This window comes from Macadamia integrifolia, chromosome 11, assembly GCF_013358625.1.
Source record: "Macadamia integrifolia cultivar HAES 741 chromosome 11, SCU_Mint_v3, whole genome shotgun sequence".
Classification (NCBI taxonomy): domain Eukaryota; kingdom Viridiplantae; phylum Streptophyta; class Magnoliopsida; order Proteales; family Proteaceae; genus Macadamia; species Macadamia integrifolia.
The window spans coordinates 7,047,303-7,070,841 of NC_056567.1; the positions used below are offsets into that span (position 1 = coordinate 7,047,303).

The 23,539-nt window shown below is 37.5% G+C and overlaps 1 protein-coding gene across 6 annotated transcripts; it reads right to left on the minus strand.

Moving 5' to 3' along the window:
• Nucleotides 1-333: 333 nt before the first annotated feature.
• Nucleotides 334-23,301, minus strand: LOC122093947 (CTD small phosphatase-like protein 2-B). 6 transcript variants are annotated; one of them, XM_042664508.1, is made up of 9 exons: nt 23,144-23,301; nt 16,424-16,592; nt 12,336-12,506; nt 11,452-11,591; nt 7,422-7,578; nt 4,265-4,813; nt 3,203-3,540; nt 2,639-2,783; nt 334-544 (listed from the first exon to the last, which is right to left on the minus strand). In XM_042664508.1, the coding sequence occupies exons 3-9, from the start codon at nt 12,499-12,501 to the stop codon at nt 492-494; spliced, it is 1,548 nt and encodes a 515-aa protein (XP_042520442.1). In that variant the 5' UTR covers nt 12,502-12,506; nt 16,424-16,592; nt 23,144-23,301; the 3' UTR covers nt 334-491. The 6 variants fall into 6 exon arrangements, with proteins under 6 accessions (XP_042520442.1, XP_042520441.1, XP_042520444.1 ...); XM_042664507.1 differs by lacking the exon at nt 16,424-16,592 and adding an exon at nt 13,528-13,689 and having other exon boundaries at nt 23,144-23,299; XM_042664510.1 differs by lacking the exon at nt 16,424-16,592 and having other exon boundaries at nt 7,422-7,575; nt 23,144-23,300.
• Nucleotides 23,302-23,539: the final 238 nt, after the last annotated feature.

The following is a 23,539-nucleotide window of genomic DNA, read 5'->3' on the forward strand; positions in this document are numbered from 1 at the left end:
TGGTGGTGGTTGGGGGAACTGAGGTTGCTACCATATGAGGCCAATGGGCACCTGGGCCAAGGGAAGCTATGCACTTAAAATGGAAGAACCCCAGATATTACACTAGCACAACTACCAAAAAAAAAAAAGCGCTCAACCACAGATCTACACACAGCCATGGGTGAACAGATCCACTTCACATAATGTATCAGGAAAGAGAAAAGGAAAGGATTCAGCCAGCCACCTCAAGAGTATAAAATTGAACAAATCGATCAAGCTACCAAAAAAATTGGGGAACATATATACATCAGTTATCTTGGTTTTCTTGTGGCTACCCGCTAATAGTAAGAAACATACAGAGAATAAACTTCCACTAACAACATGGAGGATAAACATTTCTGTCAATAAAAACATACAACTCCATTGCTTCTGTTAATAGTTAAATAAATAAAATAAATAAACTGGATAATCTAATAAAGCATGATTGTCAGCAATACAATTCTACATATCTATCACCTATGCAATGTGAAGGCCAGTGTAATGATCTTTGCCAAATCTGAATCACCTGCAGATCAAGTCAAAATACAAAACAGGGCCAGTTATTTGATTGTCAATTCTAATCCAATGTTAGTGAAATGCAATAAGTACCAATTATCATGTGTAGCATAGCAATTAAGCATCTGATGGTCCCACGTTTTGTCTCACCGAATGAGTTAGAAACATCAAAACATCTCTGCCTTAGAACCAAATCAAATCATAATACTATTTAGATACTTTCCTCAGCATTCTTGTAGTCTGTCAAGCATCCCAAGTACACTTTCAAACCCTTTTCACAGTTTACAATCCAGAAACAAGAATCACCTAAACTATCATCTGATTTTTGTTTCTCTCTCCATAACCCTGCAATTGAATAACTTTGGCAACTAATTCCCAGACAAACTCCAAGTCTCAGCTCCTTATCTAGTTTCTGCACCATTTCATGGTATCTATTGCAGAGGTTTATAAATCATCACTACCACAAGCCTACACCTCAGGTTAGCCCAATGGGGCCTATAAATACCTTAACAGAGGTTAGCTTTCCATGGAAACCTGTCTTTAATCTACCCACCATCACAGATCTCATAATTGGACTATGAGCTCAAATCTTGAAATCCATTTCATTCAACTTTCACACAAAACAGTGGCAATCCAGAGCAGCAACAGGGCACCACTCATGTTAAGGAGATGTCAGGTTAATTCACTGCAATCTTGTGATGTGATTCCAACCGTGGGCTTATTTGCACAATCCACATCCTCAATTTGACAAATTCAGCATTCTCATAAAGATCTCCCTACCATTTCCATGACTCAACTACTAATAATCCACCATCATTTATTCATCAACTTGTGACAATCCTTTGATTCGATTAAATTACAATTCATTGTCTCCCAATCATCCATCCAAACTTCACTGAAGGTGGAGACACTATCTCAGACCATCTGTAGATTCTCACCCCATTAAAATGCAAATATGCACTGTTTCAGTGAGGGAGGAAGAAATAGTTATAGTTTAAAATTTGCTTTCCTTTGTTTATGGAAGAAGCAATTTTATCACTTCTGAACTGGAGAAATTGACAATCAAAATACACCACTGTTTAATTACTTCTGCAATGAAAACCATACTTCTTCAATTTACACTTCAATCATGCCTCATGTCATTGAATATTTTCAAACCCCACCAAGAAATAGTTAGTCAAATCAATAAGATCCAGAGAACAGAATATATGAAAACTTTATGTTCTTTTCACCAAATAAGAACCAAAACCATGTTAATATGACTTAGATATCAATAACAATTTTAATACAAAGCAACTCTCATGTTAGCACCAGTTTTTCTCACAGAAATTGTTTAACCTTTCTGAATTAAGAAAATCTTATCATGTTTCTTTTCTAAATTCAAATCATAAAATAATCGTGGATGATGTAAGTATATTACGAGAAAGTGACTAATGAGAGAGGAGCAATGTTTTCAATTCAAGAGAGAATTTTCCATTCAATAACCATTGTTGTGAATGAATATAGTGCAGAATTACCATCATTCTCTTCCACCCAAGGAGAAAGAGGATCATGCAATTCCAGAGAGTATAGAAATAACAATATCCAAACCAGAAATTTCATCACATCCATATTTCACAACAAACAGAAGCAAACCAGTCCACGACAGCTTTATTACACTGCAAAGTCATCCATATACACACCCGTATGGAAACAACTGCACTTTTATCTGCACAGTAAAAAATAAAAAAGAAATTCTAGGCAACTAGATCTAGACAGAAGACATGAATACGACTATTCAAAGAGAGCGTACAATGACTTATGCAATTCATACAGGCACGCATGAAACACGAGCGAAAAATGACCTTAAAAGCTCACGTTTGCGGGCCCCGACTGCTGGTCGTTCCTAGGCCCGGTTCTGAGTAGGGAAGAAAGATGGGCAAATACCAAAGGTCAACTCAATAAGCTATACTTGGCGTATAATTAATTATCTGATAGCTCAAAAGGGAGTGAGGATTTAATATATCGATGTATCCAACTGTTTCTTGAGGAGAGAAGAGAGATGCAGGATTGTTAAATTTAAGCTAACGGAGGAAGAGAACAGAGGTCTGCTATTCCGTATTACCAAATCTCTTTGCAATGATAGGACGGACATCATCAGCATCAACCAGCGTCTCTAAGAAGGGAAGCAATGAAATTAGTGCACGGTCAGATGGGTCATCAAACCAACTTTTAATAGGGATCCCATTATTCACTTGCAACCGGAAAACCTGAAATCATGGAAGAGAGAAAGAAGCTTCAATAGTCAGGAGCTAACCTCATCAAAAGCATGGTTTTGTAAGGGAAACATATTGTTAGTCAAACTACTGGGACTAATTTTCACATTTCAGTAATCAGTATTATGCAGATGCAACAAAATTTGATGTTAAAACCTTATGGAAGAAACAGTAGGGACATCTGCCCCACTCGGTATAAGGCCACTACCACATCTGACCCACTCAATTTTCACTTAAATTTATGACACATGCAGCAATGCTTATTGTTCATATAAAGACCTAATGATGACTTTTTCATGATTCTATGACAAGCGTTTCAAATAAAATTAAAACCTATTGTACATCTCATTTTTAATCTAGCACATTGTAAAGAATGCAGATTTGTTTGTGCATGCCAAGGAGAAACATATTACCTGTGGTGAATTGTCAATTATGGCAACTTTTGCCAGGTCAACTCCTAACACTGTCAAGTCTTTAGTGTAGCTACCATCTGAAAAAATGCATGATTCACGATAAGCACGTCGAGAGATGAGCTTTCCTTCTGGATCCAGTATATTCAGAAGCTGTTCAGCATAGTTGCTTTGACTGGCCGTAAAGACAAAAACTTCAAACATCTCTGCAACTCTCTCCAAGAATGTCTGGAGATAAGGCCTTTGTCGCACATAAACAGTGTGCTCTTCCATGTTGAAGAAAACCTGAAAGGTGAAGTCTGCATCATCACACTGTTCCAAGGTCGAGTGAACGAGTGTTTCTGTACAGATGCGAACCAGTTTTAAGAAAATTTAGAAACATTATTTTATCAATATTCCCAAAGATAAAAGAACTCAGAAATAAAATGACAGAAAACTCAGCAAGCAGGAATAAGAACATGTGAAGCTTGATATGTAGCCTTTTTTTTTTTTTGCTAACGACAGGCATCCAGGCCTTCGGCCTGACTAATCCCAAGGGCCCATAATGACCCCACAACCGCATGAACCAGGTCATACCGGGGTTGAATGAGAACCATTCAACTTTCACTGAAAGCAGTGAAGAGCACTAAACACCCCCGTGTGAGTGGCCCAAAGTGTGCCTAGTGGGAGTCGAACTTAGGACGTCCGAATTTACGGCTTGTACCAAGTTCGTTGCTCACCAACTGCGCTACCCCCTTCGGTTGATATGTAGCTGACATATCAAGCTAGCAGTGAAAGTTGAAAGACATACAGAAAAATACTCTTTGTTTCTTATGCAACTACCAGAACTATGAAGACCAGAGGATCCAACGATGTACTGAAGCCTGGAGACCATTTAGCATACTTCCCCAAATGTTATTTGAGATCTTTTATCAAGCTCATGTAACCATGTTCAATTCATGTTGCACTCACACAAAGGAGCATGAAGAAATTAATTATTAAGATTGCGAATTAGATGCGATAATAAAACTAAAATGTAATACATAGGACCACAAGGAGACAGGAATTGTGAGCTAGCTTCCTTACCATCCAGATCAAGTACTAGGGTGATTGACTTCCTTTTCCGTGTTTCCTTTGGCAACAACATAGGCCTAAATGATGGAACTACATCAGATAGGTCAGGAAAGTTTTTGATAAACAAATGTGGCTCAAAACAATCCCCTTCATCCGAGTCAACAGAGTTAGAGTTAACATCAGGCTCCTGGCCAGAGGATTTCATCTTATGGATCGCCAGATACAAACATGAATCATCTGAATTCATCACCACCTCTTCACACAACTCTTCATCAGGTACGTTGCTTGGTCTGGCAGTTTCCTCAAGGAAAGGTAGTATCATGTATCTCTCAGTCATATCAGATGTCATATCAGAATCCGTACAGTTGTAACCAAGAAAGGAATTGGCCTCTGCAACATCATCAAATCCTACGTTCCCATAGAAAGATAAACCAGCAGGACTCATGTCAGACATAAAGAAATCCGATATATTGCATGTTTGATATCCACATGAGCTACTGCTACCATCATCACTTTCGTCAGAAATCAAATGTGGCACATCAGGTTCCTCATCACTCCCAACTGAAAAATTATAAAATGGTAAGCATACTGTATGGTCTTCACAGCAAAGGGACCACAATGAAACATCTGGGAAGAGATTACTTCTTAATGATATTCACATCCCTAATTGTGTTCCATGTAAGGAGTAACTTATGGAGATCGTCAAAAGGAAAACTTCTAGGTTGCATGCAAGAGTATTCGTGGAGACCAGACCATAGAGCAAAAGATTATCAAAAACAGGTACAATCAGTGGGCAACATTTTAACCCTAAAAATAAGTTAATTTATAGTAAACAAGCAAGAAATAAACAATAATGTACAAGCTTTCTTAAGAAAATTTACTATAGATCAAGGGGTTATCATATGGATAAGTGATGAATCAGAATTAATGGTGAAGCAATGCACAGCAAGTGGCATCATTTAGGTGAAACAGGAAGCAATCTCATATGCTTTACAGCATTACCACCTTCATCAGTTGTCATGCCCTAACATCACAAACTATAATTCAACTCCTTCAATCTGGTTAAACTTAAATTTATTTATTTAGTATACCTATCAAAGAAAATTTTATCTGTTTTTCATTTATTTATTGGGAAAGCGAATGCTACTTGCTTGCATTCCCCATGCTCAGACACATAGGGAAGTTGATGCGGGGGCATGTGTGTCTTTTCATAAGCCCTTCTCCACTTTCCCATGTGTCCAGGAATGGGGAATGAAAGCAGGTAGCATTCTTTCACCCCTATTTATTTTGGAATTTGCCAAACATAAACTATTTTAACCAGTTTGAATAAGACTAGATTAGGATATAAAGACTCAAGAACCATTTAAATAAAGAAATACAACTCCACTAAACTGACATTAGCAACTATCAGGAAGATTTGTCTCATCATTGTTTTAGTCATCCAAATATACAAGTAAATAGTTATCAAATAAATGCACAAATTGATGACAAATTTGTTTCAAGCACTTGGTAACATGTAGTAATGTTAATGAGTTTCATTAATCTCTTCTATAAAGAAAATCAGTTGATCATGATAACCATTTCTCTTGTTAACTTTTTTATGTCCACCAGGTCCTCAACAACATATCCTGGAGATATTCATTTAATCAATCTAGTTACTTTTCTACCATGGAATGCCTTGAAAATCATTTAAACACCCAACAATATATGAAATGGTCCATCAACAATTCTATTTAGATAGAGTTTTGATAACTGCCTACAGTTTCTAACAAATCAAGACAAACTTGTGCAAGCTTCCATTTAAAGCTCAGTTTTGGGATATCCTACATCGGCCAAATCGGGGATCTTGGATGACTTCATATGCCAGTTGTGCATCTCTAGCTAATAGCTTAATCTTTTGGGTTGGACACTTCAACATGGTATGAAAGCACCAGGCTCATTATGTTAAATTAAACATTTGTATACAGCCACCCAAAGAGGGGCCACACATGCCACGTGTATTGCTATCCAAAAGAGGGGCAATATGTGAGGAGTGTTGGGAAAGATCCCACATCAAATAACTCAGGGATCTTAGATGACATATACCACTTGGGCCTCTCCACCTAGTAGCTTAAGTTTGGGGTTGGACACTTCAATAGTGAGTCAGAAGTCACATGGTAAACATATATAGAAACTGAAGAAAACTAACAGAAAAGAAAACTTAATGATTGACATCAAGGCCATAAGGCCAGTCGGAAAATGGTCAGGTCAAGTAAAACCAGCCATCCTGGTGGGGTTGATTGCTGAACTGGGAGAGCTAGAGACACGCAGACATGAGCAGTACCGTTTAAAAACAAAGTACAGAAAAAAGTCAAAATGACAACACAAACAAATAAATGATATTCGGCCACTACTAGTTGGCCAAATCAGATGTTGGGCCATTCAGTTGCCAGGAGTTTAATGACTGCTGGTTTAGAACATGAACTAGAAGGCCTAGGGCTCTGTTTTCTGGCTCTTGCAGATTTTACTTCTTGGATTGGCTCAGATTTCAGTAGCCACTGTTTATATCCACACAACCTGACATAAACCATCCTGGACATTGAATTTCTTGACAAATACTAGAAAGAAGAAAAAAATCAACCCCAAAGAGGGGGGAGGGAAACAAAGAAAGATCAGCCCAAAGAAGGGGATCTAAACAAAAGAAAAAGGTACCCCAGGAAAAAACAATATTTCTGTTCCTTGGGAGTCAGAACAAGAGGAAGCTATGTTAAGATCATAAAACTTGGAGCTGGCAGCCTGGGTTATAGAATAGAGTATAATATGACAATTTCCAAGCATACAGGCTTTCGAAACCAACTTCAAAATCCTAGCAGAAGCATACATTTGCTATAGGGTCTGGTCATGCAGGCCAAAATCAACCTGTCCAAACACGGTTACTGATGCATCTTTCCTGATTCAGCTTATATTCTCTTGTTGGTTCCAATTTTGATACACAAGATGATACCAAGAAGATGTAATGATACACAAAAATCCTGCCGGCAATATGAGTGCACCAAATAACCAATTTGTATTCAAAGTCTTTTCACAATGTCAACTAGAAATATTTCAAATGATAATAAGTACAGGGAGAGGAAAAGAAATCTACAAAGCAAAATGGAAGTTTATGTTCAACAGAAAAAGCTTTTAGTACCTGCATAGTTGTAAATTTCTGGTATATAGTGAACTTCATTGGTCTCCAAAATAGGTGAAAATATTGTTTCCAAGTTTGAAGGGAATGAGGATGATTCCAAAACAGGTGAGAAGATTGTTTCCAAGTCTTGATTGCATGAGGCTGATGGGAAATCCTGCTAGTAAAAGAACATTTATTATATACATAATCAATTTCATCATTAGTCATAATCAAGACTTTATCAGAAACCAAAAGTCAACCAGAAGAACCACATCAAGGAAAGGGGAAAGAAATCATCCTCAAGGGAGAATATTGTCCTCTACCAGTTCATGAAAAGGTAAGTTGTAGAAGTTTAGAGATGATAGCAAAAGTCACTAGTTCTAAATCTCCAGTCTGCTTCTTTTCCCCCCTCTTCTGATTGGATCGCTATAATTATTATTTTTCAGTTTTTGATTTTATCAATGGATTCAGATCCTTTTTTCGTACTTTTCATTTGGTTTTGTTAAAATCCCTTATATGTTCTTTACATCAAGGTAGCAGTTTTGGTGGAAGGTGCTCCAACATGGAAACTTTGAGCAGGCACTTAGATTTGCCATGTGTCAAATCTAAAGGGGCCAAAATTTTGGGGATATGTAAAACCCAGATCGCCTGCTTACATGTCATGTTTTAGACCAAATGGAATTGGCAAGTGGCAAAACAAACCACTAAAAATTCTAGAATACCAAAAAGAGGGGATGCATCGATATACATAGGAGAGTATTTCCTTACATGGGAGTGTCTATGTAAGAGTTTGGATCTAAAATTTGAAATCTGTCCAGTCCACACCATTCCCTAACTATCCAACTATCCAAAATGAAGTGTGTCCATCCAAAGATACCACGTTAAGACCACCTTGGAAGCATCCACAAAAAATTTTGCCTTAAATTAAAGTGAATATTGAAGAAATCTATTCATATAACAAAAGAAATGAAGTAGTAGTCTTAAGATACAATGACAAAATAGAAATGGATATATACCTATTAATGAGATTTTATTTTTGAGGTCATGTTTTTCTTGCCATGTGTCGTAATTGGATTAATGCGGGTGGGCCCATGGATAGACCCAACACCCATCTCATTGGTCAAATTTCAACTAAAGCAAGCGCAAATAAGTAAAAAGCGAGTTTCATAGATTACATGATGCAGAATTCCTAATTTAAGGGTATTGAGAGGTCAGTAACCCCCAATGATGTTTCTTAAAGCTCCAATAAAACCAAGCCAAATAACAAAGAAAACTGAAAACCAAATTTGGAACCAAACCCCAAATTAAGGCAAAACTCTGCTAGAGCTCGAATTCAGGTCGAGTGTAGGGCTGAAGATGCTTAAGAAAACCTCCAAACAGTGGCTCAAGATCTCTTCAGGTTGGGAAGATATGTCTGTGGACAGAATTAGGGAAAAAATAGATCAAATCTGGAGATTTTGAATAACTCACAGATTAACCAGGAACCAGCTCCACAACACGTCAAGTTCCTCCCTTGGGGTCCCCAACAAACCCCTAAAAGGTCTCCAGAAAGTGGCTTCTAGGTTAAGGGTTCTTGGGGAAGTCGATTAGGATCCAAAACCCTAATTCTGGCAAAGGTCGATTGGCTGATTTGGGTTGATCTTGATCTCAGATGGTTGCTGGTCTTCAAGATGATCTTCAAACAATGTTCAGATTACTCATAGATCACTCTCACAATTCAGATAAAGGAAAAAAGAGAAAAAAGAGAATCGATGGAAGATTAGAAGGGGGAGAAGAAGTGGTTGGGTTGGGTATGTCACCCTGCTATTTTAGGCATCTCACCCTCTCAAATAACAGTTCTCTCAGCCAAGAGTTAACACTCAATTTTCATCTATTCAGCTTCTGTCTAAAAGTTACAGCAATGTCTCTTTTATAGAGGTTTATGACTCCAAATTAAAATAGGAACCTGGTTAACTTAGGATAACACATAATAGAAATCCTACTTAGCTTAGGACTTAAGCTCCTAATTAATGAATGACTTTGTCCAACAAAAACAACTTAAAAACATAGTACTCTAAATAAGACTTTCCAAAAATAAACCTAAGACTCCAACATGGAGTAGGACTCGAATAAAGCAATTAAAACAAATCCTTCTTGGAGTAGGACTTAATTAAAACAAATCCTACTCTACTAGGCCAATTCGATGGCTGCTGGATGACTCCTTTGAAGCTTCAATTTTTCAACATTAAGGGACAGCTGGGGATCTTCTAGAAGCTTCTTTTGAGGATAAAAAAAAAAACTGCAGGTGTTACTGTTCACATGAACAGTAACCCGTGAACATTGTTTTCCAGCTTCCCTTATGGGCTGTGGTAGATGGAGCCAAAGCGGAAGCTGGCCGGTCCAACATTGGACCTGGTCCAAAGGAACCAGCAGGCCCCTTCTCTTGCAGCCTCAATCAACATCAATTCCAGCAGAAAAAGAAAAAGAAAACTGTTGTTGTGACAACACAGCTGTCCAAGCCAGCGTGACAGCCAATTTAGCAATGTCACAGGCTCACAGCCATCATGATAGCCACTAAGACGTCATGACAGCCAACAGTTACTGTTGATGTCTAGTTTCTTGTTAAGGATGGAATTGTTACTATAAGTTCTAGCCCTGTTTTGTTTCTATTTTCAAGAGTCCTATTGTATTGAGACTTCTCCTTATCCTGTGCATGGAAGAATTACTAATTCTTTTATTACTTAGTTCTATAAATAAAGAGAAGGGGCTACACAACCCCCCCCCCCATGCTTTTGAGATTCAACCACAGCTTGCTTGTTTACTCTGAGATTCAGAGCTCCTTTGTTGTGAGATGCAGTGAAGCCCTTGGTGGGATGCCGAGGTAGGCTGGCTCCTTTGTTGTGAGATGCAGTGAAGCCCTTGGTAGGATGCCAAGGTAGGCTGGCATGATTCCAGCCGAATACAAGGTGGGAAGTTTGGTTCATACCCTCTTATCTTCATCTTTTTCTTTCTTCTATCTTCAGTAAAACAGGTCAGTTTTATGCATTCTTTTGTTAATGTACATACAAGTTCTTACTCTGGTCTGTTGAAATTAGTTCTTGATTCTGTTAACCAGTTTCTGCTCCATCTAATCTCCAGTTACACTACTTTGTTTTCTGGTTTACTCTAGTTTCCAGATCTGATTTACTCTAGTTTCCAGATCTGATTTCAAAGCCAGAGTTCTTGCATCACTTTTCAGAAAACCGCACTGTAATTTGCTTCTTTAATTTCCAATTTTCTAGACTTTCTTCCCTACCCTGCCAGTGGCTTGAAGTTTCTCACCTTCTTAGTTCAATTTTGTTCGCATGGTCTACTAATCTGTCAGTATCATTCTTAATGTTTCTAATCGTGGTTCCCAGTTTCTGTTTTCAGGTCTTTGCTAGTTGCTATTTCTGGAAGCTTTCAAATCTGAGCTTCTATTTTTTTTTATATCTGATTTCTGAACTCTGCTCGCATGGTTTACTAATCTGTTGATATCATTCTGAACTTATGTTTCTAATCCTAGTTTCCAGTTTCTCTTCTCAGTTCTTTGCTAGTTGTAATTTCTGAAAGTTTCTAAAGAGCTACTATTTTTTGTCTACTGATTTCTGAACCTACCTTCTATTTCTGTTCTATTTCTAAGTTCTGTCTCAGTTCCTATTTTCTACTTATAAATCTATTAAGGTATAAGGTTTCCTACAAGGCAGCGTGACCCTGCACCAGCACGAGTGCCAATAGGAGCACTAGTAGAAACATCAAGAGGGGCGGGATTTCCTTGTCCAATGAGGGTGTGGCAGTCACTTCACCACCTACTATGTCTGCGCACAGGGGCCATGCTGCCTTTTAGGGTCTTTTACCCATCTATTAATTACTATTTTGATAGTTACTAATTCCTGCTTTACTTTATATTTATTGACTTAATTTTGCAACCTTCCATATTCATGACTACCTGGTATCATAATTTTGCACTCTAGGCACAAAATGACACAAAATAAAATATATGATACATTTTGTGATCGCAAGTACTGTACAACTGCTAAATTTGAGATCATACCATTCTAGAAACAGCTGCAGAATCAACTGAAGACAATGATGACTCTTGCAATTGAAGGGTTGCCCCATTGACCAATTTTGGGTCATCAACAACTTCATCACATCCCATCCCCTGTAGAGATGCTTCGAAGTTGGAATAAACTGCAGTGATAATAAAAATTGGTTATCAATGAATAAAATTTCACAGTACAATTTCTTTGTTCAAAAAAAATATATATATATATATATATATATATTCCCTTCATAAGAAGAACACAGGCTGCCAACAGGTTGAATATTTGAGTATTTCTTATTCAGTGATCTGAATGCAGATCCCATCTGACTACATGGTACCCTATTACTGAAGGATTATTAAAAAACTTTTACAGAATATAATATGGACTCATGACCAAAAAAAAAAACAAAAGGAAGATATGTAACGGCGTTTTTATGTCAGTCTCGAAAGAAAACATATTAAAGCCTGAAATATTCTTAAATTAACATATCAGATGTTATGCATGTAGTTGTTAAATGATTTTAATCACATCTGATAAGGGTAACATCAAAAGTTTTATCCGAGTATGAATTGGATCACTTTTTATAGGACCCGATCAAAACCTTGTGGAATCACTATAACAAAATCTGATTTGGACCATATCTGGATCAAAATCCAAGCTGTAATAGGCAGCCAGAACAAATCATTAAAAATTGAATCTTTGAAAACGAAGACGATGAAAAAGAAATATCCGAACTTTATAAGTAGAAATTTAAGCAGTAGCCCTTCAGACAACTGAAAAAACCAGAGAACAAAGATATAACAATTCATAATAATTTAGTTTCCTCCCTTAACCCTTCCTATTGCCAAATTGGAAAGTTATATAAGCAGTTGAAATTACAGTAGCTTACCATCCTGAGAATTTTGAAGATCAGTGTCCAACTCTGCAGTTTGTTGAGATATTCTGACTTGCTGAGATGAACTTTTCGATATTTTACATGATTTGTTGCTCACCTGGAGACTTTGTCCTCTTAAACCCTCGGGGTTAGATTTGGCCTTCATTTTTAATGCTGGCATTTGTCCTGTGATGAAACAGGAATCAATTAATAGATGTCAATATTACAATGTAAAAGAAAAAAAAATTCAATCCAATATGCAGTGGCATTTATCAAGACAAACTACAGCTAGAAGAGGAGATCAACATATTCCATGTTCAATTAAATAAAAATGCTTCTTTGTCTTCCACAAAAAGAAGCAAATAAAATTAAAAAATACTGACTTCTCAACCAATAAATGAAAAGCAAAATAAGTTTGACAATGGGAACAACTGTGCCTTCCTGAAAACAATCCTAATGCCTATCATAAGTACAAATTTAATCCAAAGTCATTTATGTAGGAGAATTTGTCCCACAATTTGGCACGTGCGCCACAAAAGTGAAGCAGAAGTGGGGTCTGTGACCCAGTAAGAGCCGCTGGTTGTGTGAGACATTGAATTATGAGACCGAGAATTTGGTTTATAACATGGTTTGGTGGCATAGTAATTGGAATGTGATAACACAATGGTTTGAAAGTCAGTTGGCTAGCAGGTTCTATGAGTTTGGGAGTTGAAGGAAGGTAGAATGGAGGCCAATATATGCAGCTGAAGGATTAATAGTAGGTGGCTAAAGAAAAATGTGGATAAAATATGTCAGATGTGAAGAAGTAATTTCTGTTGCAACACAGAACCAAAAACAAAAAGCTTACAGTCCTACCATTAACACACACAAAAGTATTGGACTGCTGAAACTGACATTCAATAGATAAAAAGCTTCCGGTATAGCCCGCATACACACTAGCTATATCAACTCCAAATTAAGCTAGGATTAACCCCTCATCTTTTTTGAATATTCCTTAAAAATATAAACTGAACAATTCAAGCAAAAATACATAAATGAAGAGAGACCATTTTGAGGCTGCCACGCAGTGTATAAACAATGGATCACTTTAGCAAACTCCCCATCCTCCAAAAAATGAATAAATAAATAATCAACAGCCCAACTTGTACACAGAAATCCTTATATTAATGATACTGCAATTTCACTCCAGATTCAACTCAGAAATTACCTTAACTAAACCTTATAACTGAACGTGAAAGTAACCCCAATCAATGCAGACCCTAGGACACATTTCGTTCCATAGAAAGATAGTACAATCCCAAAGTTGGTAAATAAACTCAGGAGTCCAGGAATGAAAATTTTTAGAAGGATCCAACCATTAAGAGACAACCTGATAGCAGCAGGAGTATGAGAACACAAAAGAGATGAGAATTGGGATACTAAGGATCTTGAAGAAATTGAAAAGAAACACAAATAAAAGCATCAATCTGCTAAACATAATGGGGAAAAAGGCCTGGAAACTCTAAATAAAGAACGAAAGAGTTTTCCCCTTGTTTTCATAGTCTACTTATCCAAAATTAACATTAATCATTCTTGCAAAAAAACTCAAAAGTTATTTCAAAATGATTGTCATCACAGTTTTCCCCTTGTTTTCATTAAATCACCTTTTTTGTGTGCAAATATACTTTAATCCATGAATATCCTTTTTTATTTCATGCATGGTAGTGATGTAGCTCAAAGGATGAAAGCAAGAATTGGTCTCAGCAGGCCATCAGTATCGGGCCAGTCTTTTGGGCGGGAAGTTTAGTCCAGTTATGCGCCAGACTTCCGGCCCATTAAGTGTTCAATCAGTAAGTCTTGTCTGGGGTAGGACAGCTATCTTTTGTTTCTTTAAGTAGTTTCTAATTTGTAATATCTAAGGCTAGATTCTTCTAGCTAGCAAAGTAACTTTCTTCCATTTCTTTACCTGCTGTACAAGTCCCTTTTATTACATGTCGGAGACGTCCTTTTTTATTTATTTCCTTGTTTATGTTATGCTTACAGCATATTATAAGTATAAGGGATCTTAGACCCTCCCCATGATTTTGAAATAAATGAAAAGTTAGGTTTGTATGCCATATTAATGTGTGATGCATCCATTACCCCTCCAAATTACACAAATCCAAGACTATTTATTTATCATACATTCAACTCCTTCCTTCCTGCCAAGACAGTCTATTGGCTGTTTAAAAAAATTTTGTCCATCACCCAAATTAAGCAATAATTTCTTAGTAAATTTACCATATTAATAATGCATTTATTACCACTTTGCATTTATTATCGAATTTGAAGAGAAATGTTTTCTTGAGTAATAGAAGGACAACTGAGGACAACAGATGGGTTTTTAATGCCTTAACCACCTTTCCTTAAACTTTGAGTTTTTTCAAGGGGACAGTCATTGTGGGACAAGGAGTATTACCTAAAGTAATCTCAAGTATTTGTAACCAAAAGGTAGTTTAAAGCATTTACAATGTCATCTCTAAGATATCATAAGGGTGTTGTCCTTTGTAGTTTTTTTTTTTTTTTTTTCTTAAGAAATTCATATTGAGAAAAAATATTCTGGCATACTTGTCATAAGCACATCACAACAACAACTCAGCATTTTCCCAACTAAACAGAGTCGACTACATGGATCCGCAGGAGGGTAACATAAAAATAAAAAGGAAGAAAAGGGAAAAAAGGAAAGGGAAAGAAACAAAGCAAAAACATAGGAACATCCCACCTAAAAGTGGTCGGCTACATGGATCTTTGCCTTCCAAACAGCTCTGCTTAAGGTCATAATAGGGTCAAGACCTAGCCTCCGCATGTCTTTCCTTACAACATCATCTGTGGTCATTTTAGGCCTGCCCCTAGCTCCTTTAGCTCCTTCCATCTGGATATGATTAATCCTCCTTACTGGGACATCCAAAGGCCTCCATTGAACATGGTCATACCATGTTAAACATCATTCTCAGAGCCTGTCCTGATCAGTTATAACTCAGTCCTTCCTTACTCCATCTCTTCTACTTTTACTGCACATCCAACTCACCATTCTCCTCTGTTACACTTAACTTATCTATGTTACGCTTCTTGATTGCCCAACATTCTACCCCATACATTAGTCGGTCTTACCATGGTTTTAAGTATTGATATGTATCGTACCGTATCGGTTGATACGTATCTGTATCGACCCTTACCAATACGATACTACCAATACGATACATGGAATTTTTTAAATCATTTTGTATCGATATGTATCCTACAATACATACCGATACATCACCGATACACACCAATACGATACGATACACACCAATACGTACCGATACTCTATGGAGAATTAAAAATTGAGCTAAAATGTACATTTCAGTATGTATCGGTATGTATCGACCGATATGGTGCGCTACGATCATATAATGGCCAAGATGGGTCACTTTTCAAAAAAAAAATAATAATAATTTTTTTTAGGGGTTTTTTTTTCCAAATCTACTGCCAGCCATTTTTTCTCACTAACTAAAGTAGAAATCAAGATTGGAAACAAGGATTTTACATTTATGGTACAACTACAAACCTTGGATTCTCAGTTTATTACCCTCAATTTAGTGTTTATGCATAATACATGTTATATATAGCTTTTTTTAACTATTTTTTTATGTAAAAGTGTATAAAAAAAGTGTTTCCTATCCATTTATGCGCGTATCTTTAACGTATCTTAGCGTATCTCCAATACAATACAATACCCTCCGATACGTATCTTAATTTTGGCTGACCAATACGGCAACCGATACCGATACTTTAATCCTTGGGCCTTATGACAGTCCTATAGAAGCTTTAAGTTCTAAAGGAAAACATCAATCAAACAACACTCTAGATGCACCTCTCCACTTCACCCATCCTACTTTAATACTACTTGTGATAAGTACATCAGAAAAAGAGAAATCAACAAGGTGGCCATGATATGGACTACATAGATATTAGGGATATTTACAATCCCACCCCCTAAGGTATGCCACTATTACAAAAACACCCCCTACATTACTGAAAATTACACTTGGATCCCTTTTCGTCAATCTCTGTTAGGTGTGAATTTGAATTGTCAATCTTACCCTTTTTCCTAAAACATATATAATCCAACCCAAACTATCTCAACCCTTCTACCATGGAGACCAGAGGAGCACCAAGCATTCTTCTTCCTTGCAATCGAGCTCCTTCCCTACGAGCAAGCGACAATCCATCACTGCAACTCACTCTGGCCACCTGAGGATGCATCAACCTCTGGCAAAGGAGAAAAGACAATCACGTAAAATTAGTAACTTGGTTGGTTCTAGCACTTCTAGGTTGAGGACGTTGAACTTTAGAGAACAAAGGAGGAAAGATAATCGTTTTGTTAGATTTTGGTTCGCCATGGTTTAAACCTTGCTCTAAACGGAATGTTGCCACGTGGGAATGAGGAACTCCCAAAAAAAAAAAAATTGAATATAAGCAGAAAAGGTTGTGCTTTTATATCTTCGAAACAAATATATATATATATATATATTAAAAATTAAAATTAAAAATAAAAATAAAAAAACAAAAACAAAAACCCCAAACCGACTTAGTTAAGTTTGGACAAAGAACAAATAAATCGGAAATGCCAAAACCCGATCGGAAGAGCTCCGAATCTCCATTTTCCAAAATTAAAATCGCCCAGTACATCAAACAGCATAAGCAAGGTTACTGGAAATCAATCTCTTCTTCCTCTACAATTGCTCTAGACCGGTTCCCTTTGGGTATCATTCTTTCGCTTTCATTGTTACTTGCGCAAGCAAGGTCATTGGAAATCACTTGTTCACCGTATTCGGGCACCATTTGGTTTTGCCCAATACGAAATATTTTGTTCAGACATGCAAGTCGACTGTGAGTATTCCCATAGAGATGCATGGTACGAGTTATACAGTTTTGGTAGGAGGGAAGAACTACTCAAACTTGTTAAGAAGAGGGGTTCAAGTGAAATGAACTTAAGTAGTAATTACAGAAAATGCAATGCAAGAGGTGGCCGCTGCAGATTTTACTAGAAAGATTTCTAGTTCTTTTGGCCAATGGAGCCCGTGGCCAAAACTGTATTGGTGTTTATGCTACTAAGTTCCTGTCTCTAGCTCCACTAATCTGGATTTTCTCTTGAATGGAGGTACCATCACATTGTCACAGGTATAGGATGACTATAGGATCCATTTGATACCAGAGAAGCTTGGAGAATACATCACAACTTACAAGTGTCTAGATACAAAACAGGGTATTGAACATTTGTTGCAGGAACCTAACTACTTTTGTCCCCTCCATCTTCATATCTCTCTCCCTTAATTTAGGAAAATCCCAGTTCTCCTTCGCCAATCCCAATGCCTATGAGTTAATTTCAAAATTCATTGCATGGGTCACGACTTCATACATAAATGGAAGGATTGATCGAATTTTAAGTCTGATTTAGTATTGATGACACCGTGCTTATGGGGATCAAATTCACGTTCCAGCAAGGGCCATTGCCCCTTTGTCTTGCCATGAACACGCTTCGCTGCAAGCGTTCTAGTTCTTCGTTTTGGGGAAGAAGAAGAAAAGGAAAGAGAAAAGGGGGATAAGAGCTGGTTAGGCCAAGAGCAGAGTTGGTAGTTCATATTTTATAAGGGTAGTTTGGTATTTAAAAAAATATTAGTTAACTGACATCATACCTGAACAGATATTCCCTAATGGACATAGACGGCAAGGGAGGCAAATGTAATTGTCAGTAATGTAACGTAGTGTTTTATAATGAGGTGGGCCTGTAAATTTCCCTAGATATTACAATTTGGAATAGAATTCCTCTAACAAAATTTCGAAATTAAAGGCTTCAGATTATGGATGAGGAGGCACACTAAAAGATACATCAGCTTCACTTTGTTCTCATTCTAATTAATAAACACTCAGCAAGTTTTTCTTAAGATATTTTGAGGACTTGCAATCATTAAGAAGCAGGATACCCTCTTTTTTCTTCCTTTCCTTTAAACAGTGGTGTGCATAAATAATGTTGACAAAGCCATTGTTAGGCGTGGATTCAAGTCAGAAATTTCAACTCTACAAATCTAGTCTCATTATTGGAAATTCTGATGCAGATACGGCTGCCCTTACCTGGTTGGACCAGCATGACTAGCTTTGGAAGCCAAGAGCCAAGAAGAACCGGTCTAGCCTAGGGTTTTGGTCCAACAAGGGTTGGAAATAAAATTAGTAGTTACTTAGTATTTTATTTCATGCCTTTTATTTTTCAGATTTGAATATAGGAGTTAGGAATTATTTCCCTTATATTAGTTTCCTTTTATGGTTATTTCCTAATTTAGGCTAGATACTATGTTAGTAGAGTTTCTAATTTCAAGTCTATATTTTCTATATATTAGCTGTAGTTAACGGACATGGATGATGAATTGAATATTTGGGTGAACTTTGTGGTTATGCTTGGTCATGTGAATTTCCTCCCCTCCTTGTGATTCTTCCCTTCTCCCCTAAGGCCCTCCATCAATTTGGTATCAGAACCGAAGGACCCCCATCCCCTTTCTTCCTTCCATCTCTCTTTTCTCCATCCCCATTCTCTATTCTGTTCCTACAAAGACTGAGAACCAAAAAAAAAAAAAATCGATTGTCTTCTCTAGACATAATCGATCACCGTGTCCCCCTTCTTTCTCTCGACTTCCTTCCACCCCTTTCCTTCCCTTACCATCTCCCTATTTTCTGTTCTCGTTTCTGCAAGAGAGATAGATATCCAAAAAAAAAACTCAACCTACCGACCCCTTCTCTCTCCCAAAGTTTCTGGCAAAACCCTAAAGAAAACAGAAGAAGAACAAGAAAAAGAAGCAAGAAGAGAGAGTCGAGAGAGAAGACCGACCGAAAAAAAAAAAAAAGAGTTCAATGGCGAGAAGAAGAAGGAGAAGAGAAGGCGAGAAGAAAGAGAGAGACAGAAACATACCTTCCCAAATTTCTCCCATCGCTACTGGTTCCATCGCAAGAAGACCTGTTCTTCTCTTGTCGGTAATCCAAACCCCACCCCCGAGAGCTTTTCTCCCTTTTTCTTACTTTAGTTTATGATTTTTCCACTTTGCCCCTCTCCTTATATTTTAATTCCTTTATTTCTATTTTACTATTGTTTCCAGTTATGCCCTTCCTATATATTTGCTTTGTGTTTCTAAATTGATTGCCTTTTAATTACCATTGTGCCCTCCACTTAAATATCCTCATTTTATTACCACTGTCATTTTCCTTTAAGTTTCCATTTATTTACTATTTTGCCATTACTCTTTAAGTGCTATTTTGTTAATCCTCACCATGGTAGCCAATAGTGAAATTGTTCAATAACTGAACTCTTATAAGGGAAAAACTGATGCAAAATTTGAAGCTATTATGATAATGATGGAATCCATGCAAGCTTCTATTGATCGTTTGGTGGCAACAGAAAAAGGAAAGAGTCTCATCCAGTCTGGGGATTCCTCCAACACCACTCCACAGGATCCGTCACTACCACTACCACCACCGCCACCACATCATACACCACCACCACCTCCTTCAGCACCATATGGTATTGGTAGATATAATGATGTAAAGGAACAGGCAACAAGATTGGATGTCCTTGATTTTTATGGAGACAACAATCCAAAACTATACCTTGACTGGATTCACATCTTAGAGACATTCTTCAGATGGTACGAGTTAACTGAGGCCCGAAAAATCCTATTTACAGAGGCTAAACTGAAAGGCACGGCCCGAGTCTGGTGGGTCAAGCAACAACAACAGAACTGAACCCGAGGCATTGATTTAGTCACTACTTGGGCTAAAATGCATGAAGTCATGAACCGAAGATTCTTGCCTTTTGATTACAAGCAACGCATGCATCTCAGGTTTGCACAATTAAAACAGGAGAATTTGAATATTGAAGAATATGTTGCGAGATTTTATTATTTGGCCACTCGTTCTGATTTTGAGTGGGATGAAGAAGTATTAGTAGCACAATTTCGCAATGGTTTGCACCCTCAACTTAGTGCTGCCCTTGCATCTAGTGGACTTCCCACCATGGAAGATACCGTGCAAGTAGCGTATCAAGTTGAGGAAAGTCTGAAACGCCCCTACAATCGGAGAAATTTTGTAGATACTTTTTCCTCGAGGTACTAGTTCTATTCTGCAACAGCCTCCTACCCAAAAAAGGTCATCTAGCAAACCACAACCTAGTGCTACATCTATAGCCTCTTCACGACCTAGTCGACCGTATTCTCCACCTCGACATGTTTCTGAAATTTCATCTTCACGGCCTACTCGTCCATACTCACCCCCTCGGCGTGGTTCAAATAAACCTTCTGATTCTTCAAAATTTACAGTTCGATGCTACTCATGCAATGGATTTGGACATATCAGTGCTCAATGTCCCAGCCGTTTGGTTGCTTTTATTGATAAAGATTCTCCTATACCATATATTCCCGAAGAGCAACTTGATTCTGACATAGTTGATTTATGAGAAGAACGTAAACCAGATGAAGTCAATGACACTCTCAATGATGAAGACCAACAACCTTTTTTTGTCATTCGTCATGTGTTGACCACTCAGAAAGCCACTGATAATGAAGATTGGCGTCGCAATAGTATTTTTCTGACTCGTGTGAAGTGCAATGACCAGTTGTTAACCTTAGTCATTGATGGAGGTAGTTGCACTAATGTTGTCTCTGAAGACACTGTTCATAAGCTAGGATTGAAGACAGGACTACATCCAAATCCTTACAAAGTTACTTGGGTGAACAACATTAATCTCAAGATCATAGATAAGTCTTTGGTCACATACTCTATTGGTGGATATAAGGATACAATTCAACGTGACGTCCTCCCTCTGAAGGTGTGCCATATCCTTCTCAGTCGACCTTAGTTGTTTGACAAGAAAGTACAACATTGTGGCTATGCTAATATCTATGCTTTCAAGCATGCCAATAAGACTATGAAGTTTCATCCTGCCAAAGATCTCCCTGAAATTAAGCTCAAGAAGATGGTGGGATCATTCCTCATTCAGTGTATTCCTTCAAACGGTCTCCTCAGTCCTTTTCCTAACTCGACGGAGTTAAGTTCTTTTCAGAGGAGGAAAGTTGATGCAGATATGACTGCCCTTACCTGGTTGGACAAGCATGACCAGCTTTGGAAGCCAACAGCCAAGAAGAACCGGTTCAGCCTAGGCTTTTGGTCCAACAAGGGTTGGAAATAAAATTAGTAGTTACTTAGTTTTTTATTTCATGCCTTTTATTTTCCAAATTTGAATGTAGGAGTTGGGAATTATTTCCCTTACATTAGTTTCTTTTTATGGTTATTTCCTAGTTTAGGTTAGATACTATGTTAGTAGAGTTTCAAATTTCAAGCCTTTATTTTATATATATTGGCTATAGTCGATGGACATGTAGAATGAATTGAATGATGAATTAATTATTTGGATGAACTTTGTGGTTATGGTTGGTCGTGTGAATTTTCTCCCCTCCCTGTGATTCTTCCCTTCTTCTCTAAGCCCCCCCCCCTCAAATTCTTAAGGTATGAAAAAATTCAGGTTAATGGGATACATTCCCTGAAGGCTTTACCATCTAATCGGTTTCCAATATTACATGGATTCTTCTACATGATCATAAATCCATTTTCAGATGTGTCACATTCCAGCACTTGATAGACTTTTAATTAACGCCTCAATACCACCCCATTCCCCCAAAAAAAATATAATATTCCCCATAATGTATAGAATAATGAAAAAAGAATATTCTCTAAGACTCCATCTTCACCCATGAAAAGTTTCAAGGTCATAGATATAAATCGACAAATACTCATTTATGCCCATTTCTATAAAACAATTACAATCTTAGTGTTCAACATTAATTACAACTCTTGGATTAGTCCCTGAAAATCCATTTCTCAACCTCAATTTGAGTTAGAGACTCTGAGACATCAAGACTGACCATATCCATGAAAGCTCTGATAGTTTTAGCGTTTTGTACTTAATATAAATTAATCTTTAATGACTATTACAAAGTTATTGTATACTGGGTTATGCATAGTATATTTCCCTTCTCTATTTGAAATCTATTTCCGATCTCTGTGCTAAACGCATAAGAAACTACAACAGAGTGTCTTTTACAAAAACAAACATTCTGTTTTCTTCTACAAAAAAGCTACCATACATAGCCATAATCACTCATCAAGAAACCTTACTGACATGTTACATCCTGCAACTATGTTTGGTGTGTAGAAACGTGCACAAACGTTGAGGGAAGAAAGAAAGATAGACTCTGCAATAATGAAACCCAAAATCTATAGAACCGTGAAACCAAACATTTCATAATCACTCAGAACTGCAAAATCTACAAGCCAAGCTTAATTAAAGATTGATGAAACCCACAAACAGAAAATCCCTATTCATATCAAGCAACCGAATTTTCAAATTAACACCAAAAAAATAATCAATTCCAAGGTAACCCTCAAAATTTCAAGTCAACCAAGCAAAGTAATCCCAACAAGGAAAGTCCATGATCTCCGATCCAAACCACAGAAATCCAATAATTCCCAAAATTGAACAAAACCCAATACGGCGAAACCAAAGTAGAGGCAACCCAGAAACCAAAAACGCATAAACAATTATCAGACACCAGAATAAAGTTAAATAGAATAACCAATCATATGAACTGAAACCAAAAGAAGAAAAAGACCAAGACTCGCCAGGTAGAGAAGAAAGCCACGTCCAACAAAAGAGATCAAACAAGTTTCCAAAGCTGAGAAACACAACAAAAGCACGAACTTTCAGAAGAATCTTCACATACCTGTACAGAGTAAACAAACCCCTCTTCTCCCTCACTCGCGCTCTCTCTCTCTCTCTCTCTCTCTTCGGCGTCTCCCTTTCTCTCAGCTGATGAGAGAGAGAGTAGCGAGGGAGAAAGGGAGGCGAAAAGAGGACTAAACTAATCACGACCATTCAACTTCCACTTTAGACCTTTAGAACCGTCAGAGAAGGTCATGTCGACGTCGCCAGATCTCCATACGAACGGCTGGGATACGATTTGCGCTTTGCTATGGTGTCTGCGACCCATTAGAATCCGGACGCGTTGTTCTTTCTGTCCAGTCACCATGACACGTAGACACGTGCCGCTATCACAGAAAGAGAGGAAGAAGCTTCACCCACTTCCCACTCTTGAAAGTCTTTGAGATACTGAGATTTC

Bases quoted from the DNA above. Each gene is read 5' to 3' on its own strand.
- LOC122093947 (XM_042664508.1), bottom strand. From the start codon at position 12,501: ATGCCAGCATTAAAAATGAAGGCCAAATCTAACCCCGAGGGTTTAAGA. The intron at 2,784-3,202 runs GTAATATGTTTC...CCATGATTTCAG, and splicing joins TAATTGACAATTCACCACAG to GTTTTCCGGTTGCAAGTGAA. The intron at 545-2,638 runs GTAATACGGAAT...CTTGATCTGCAG, and splicing joins TATCATTGCAAAGAGATTTG to GTGATTCAGATTTGGCAAAG.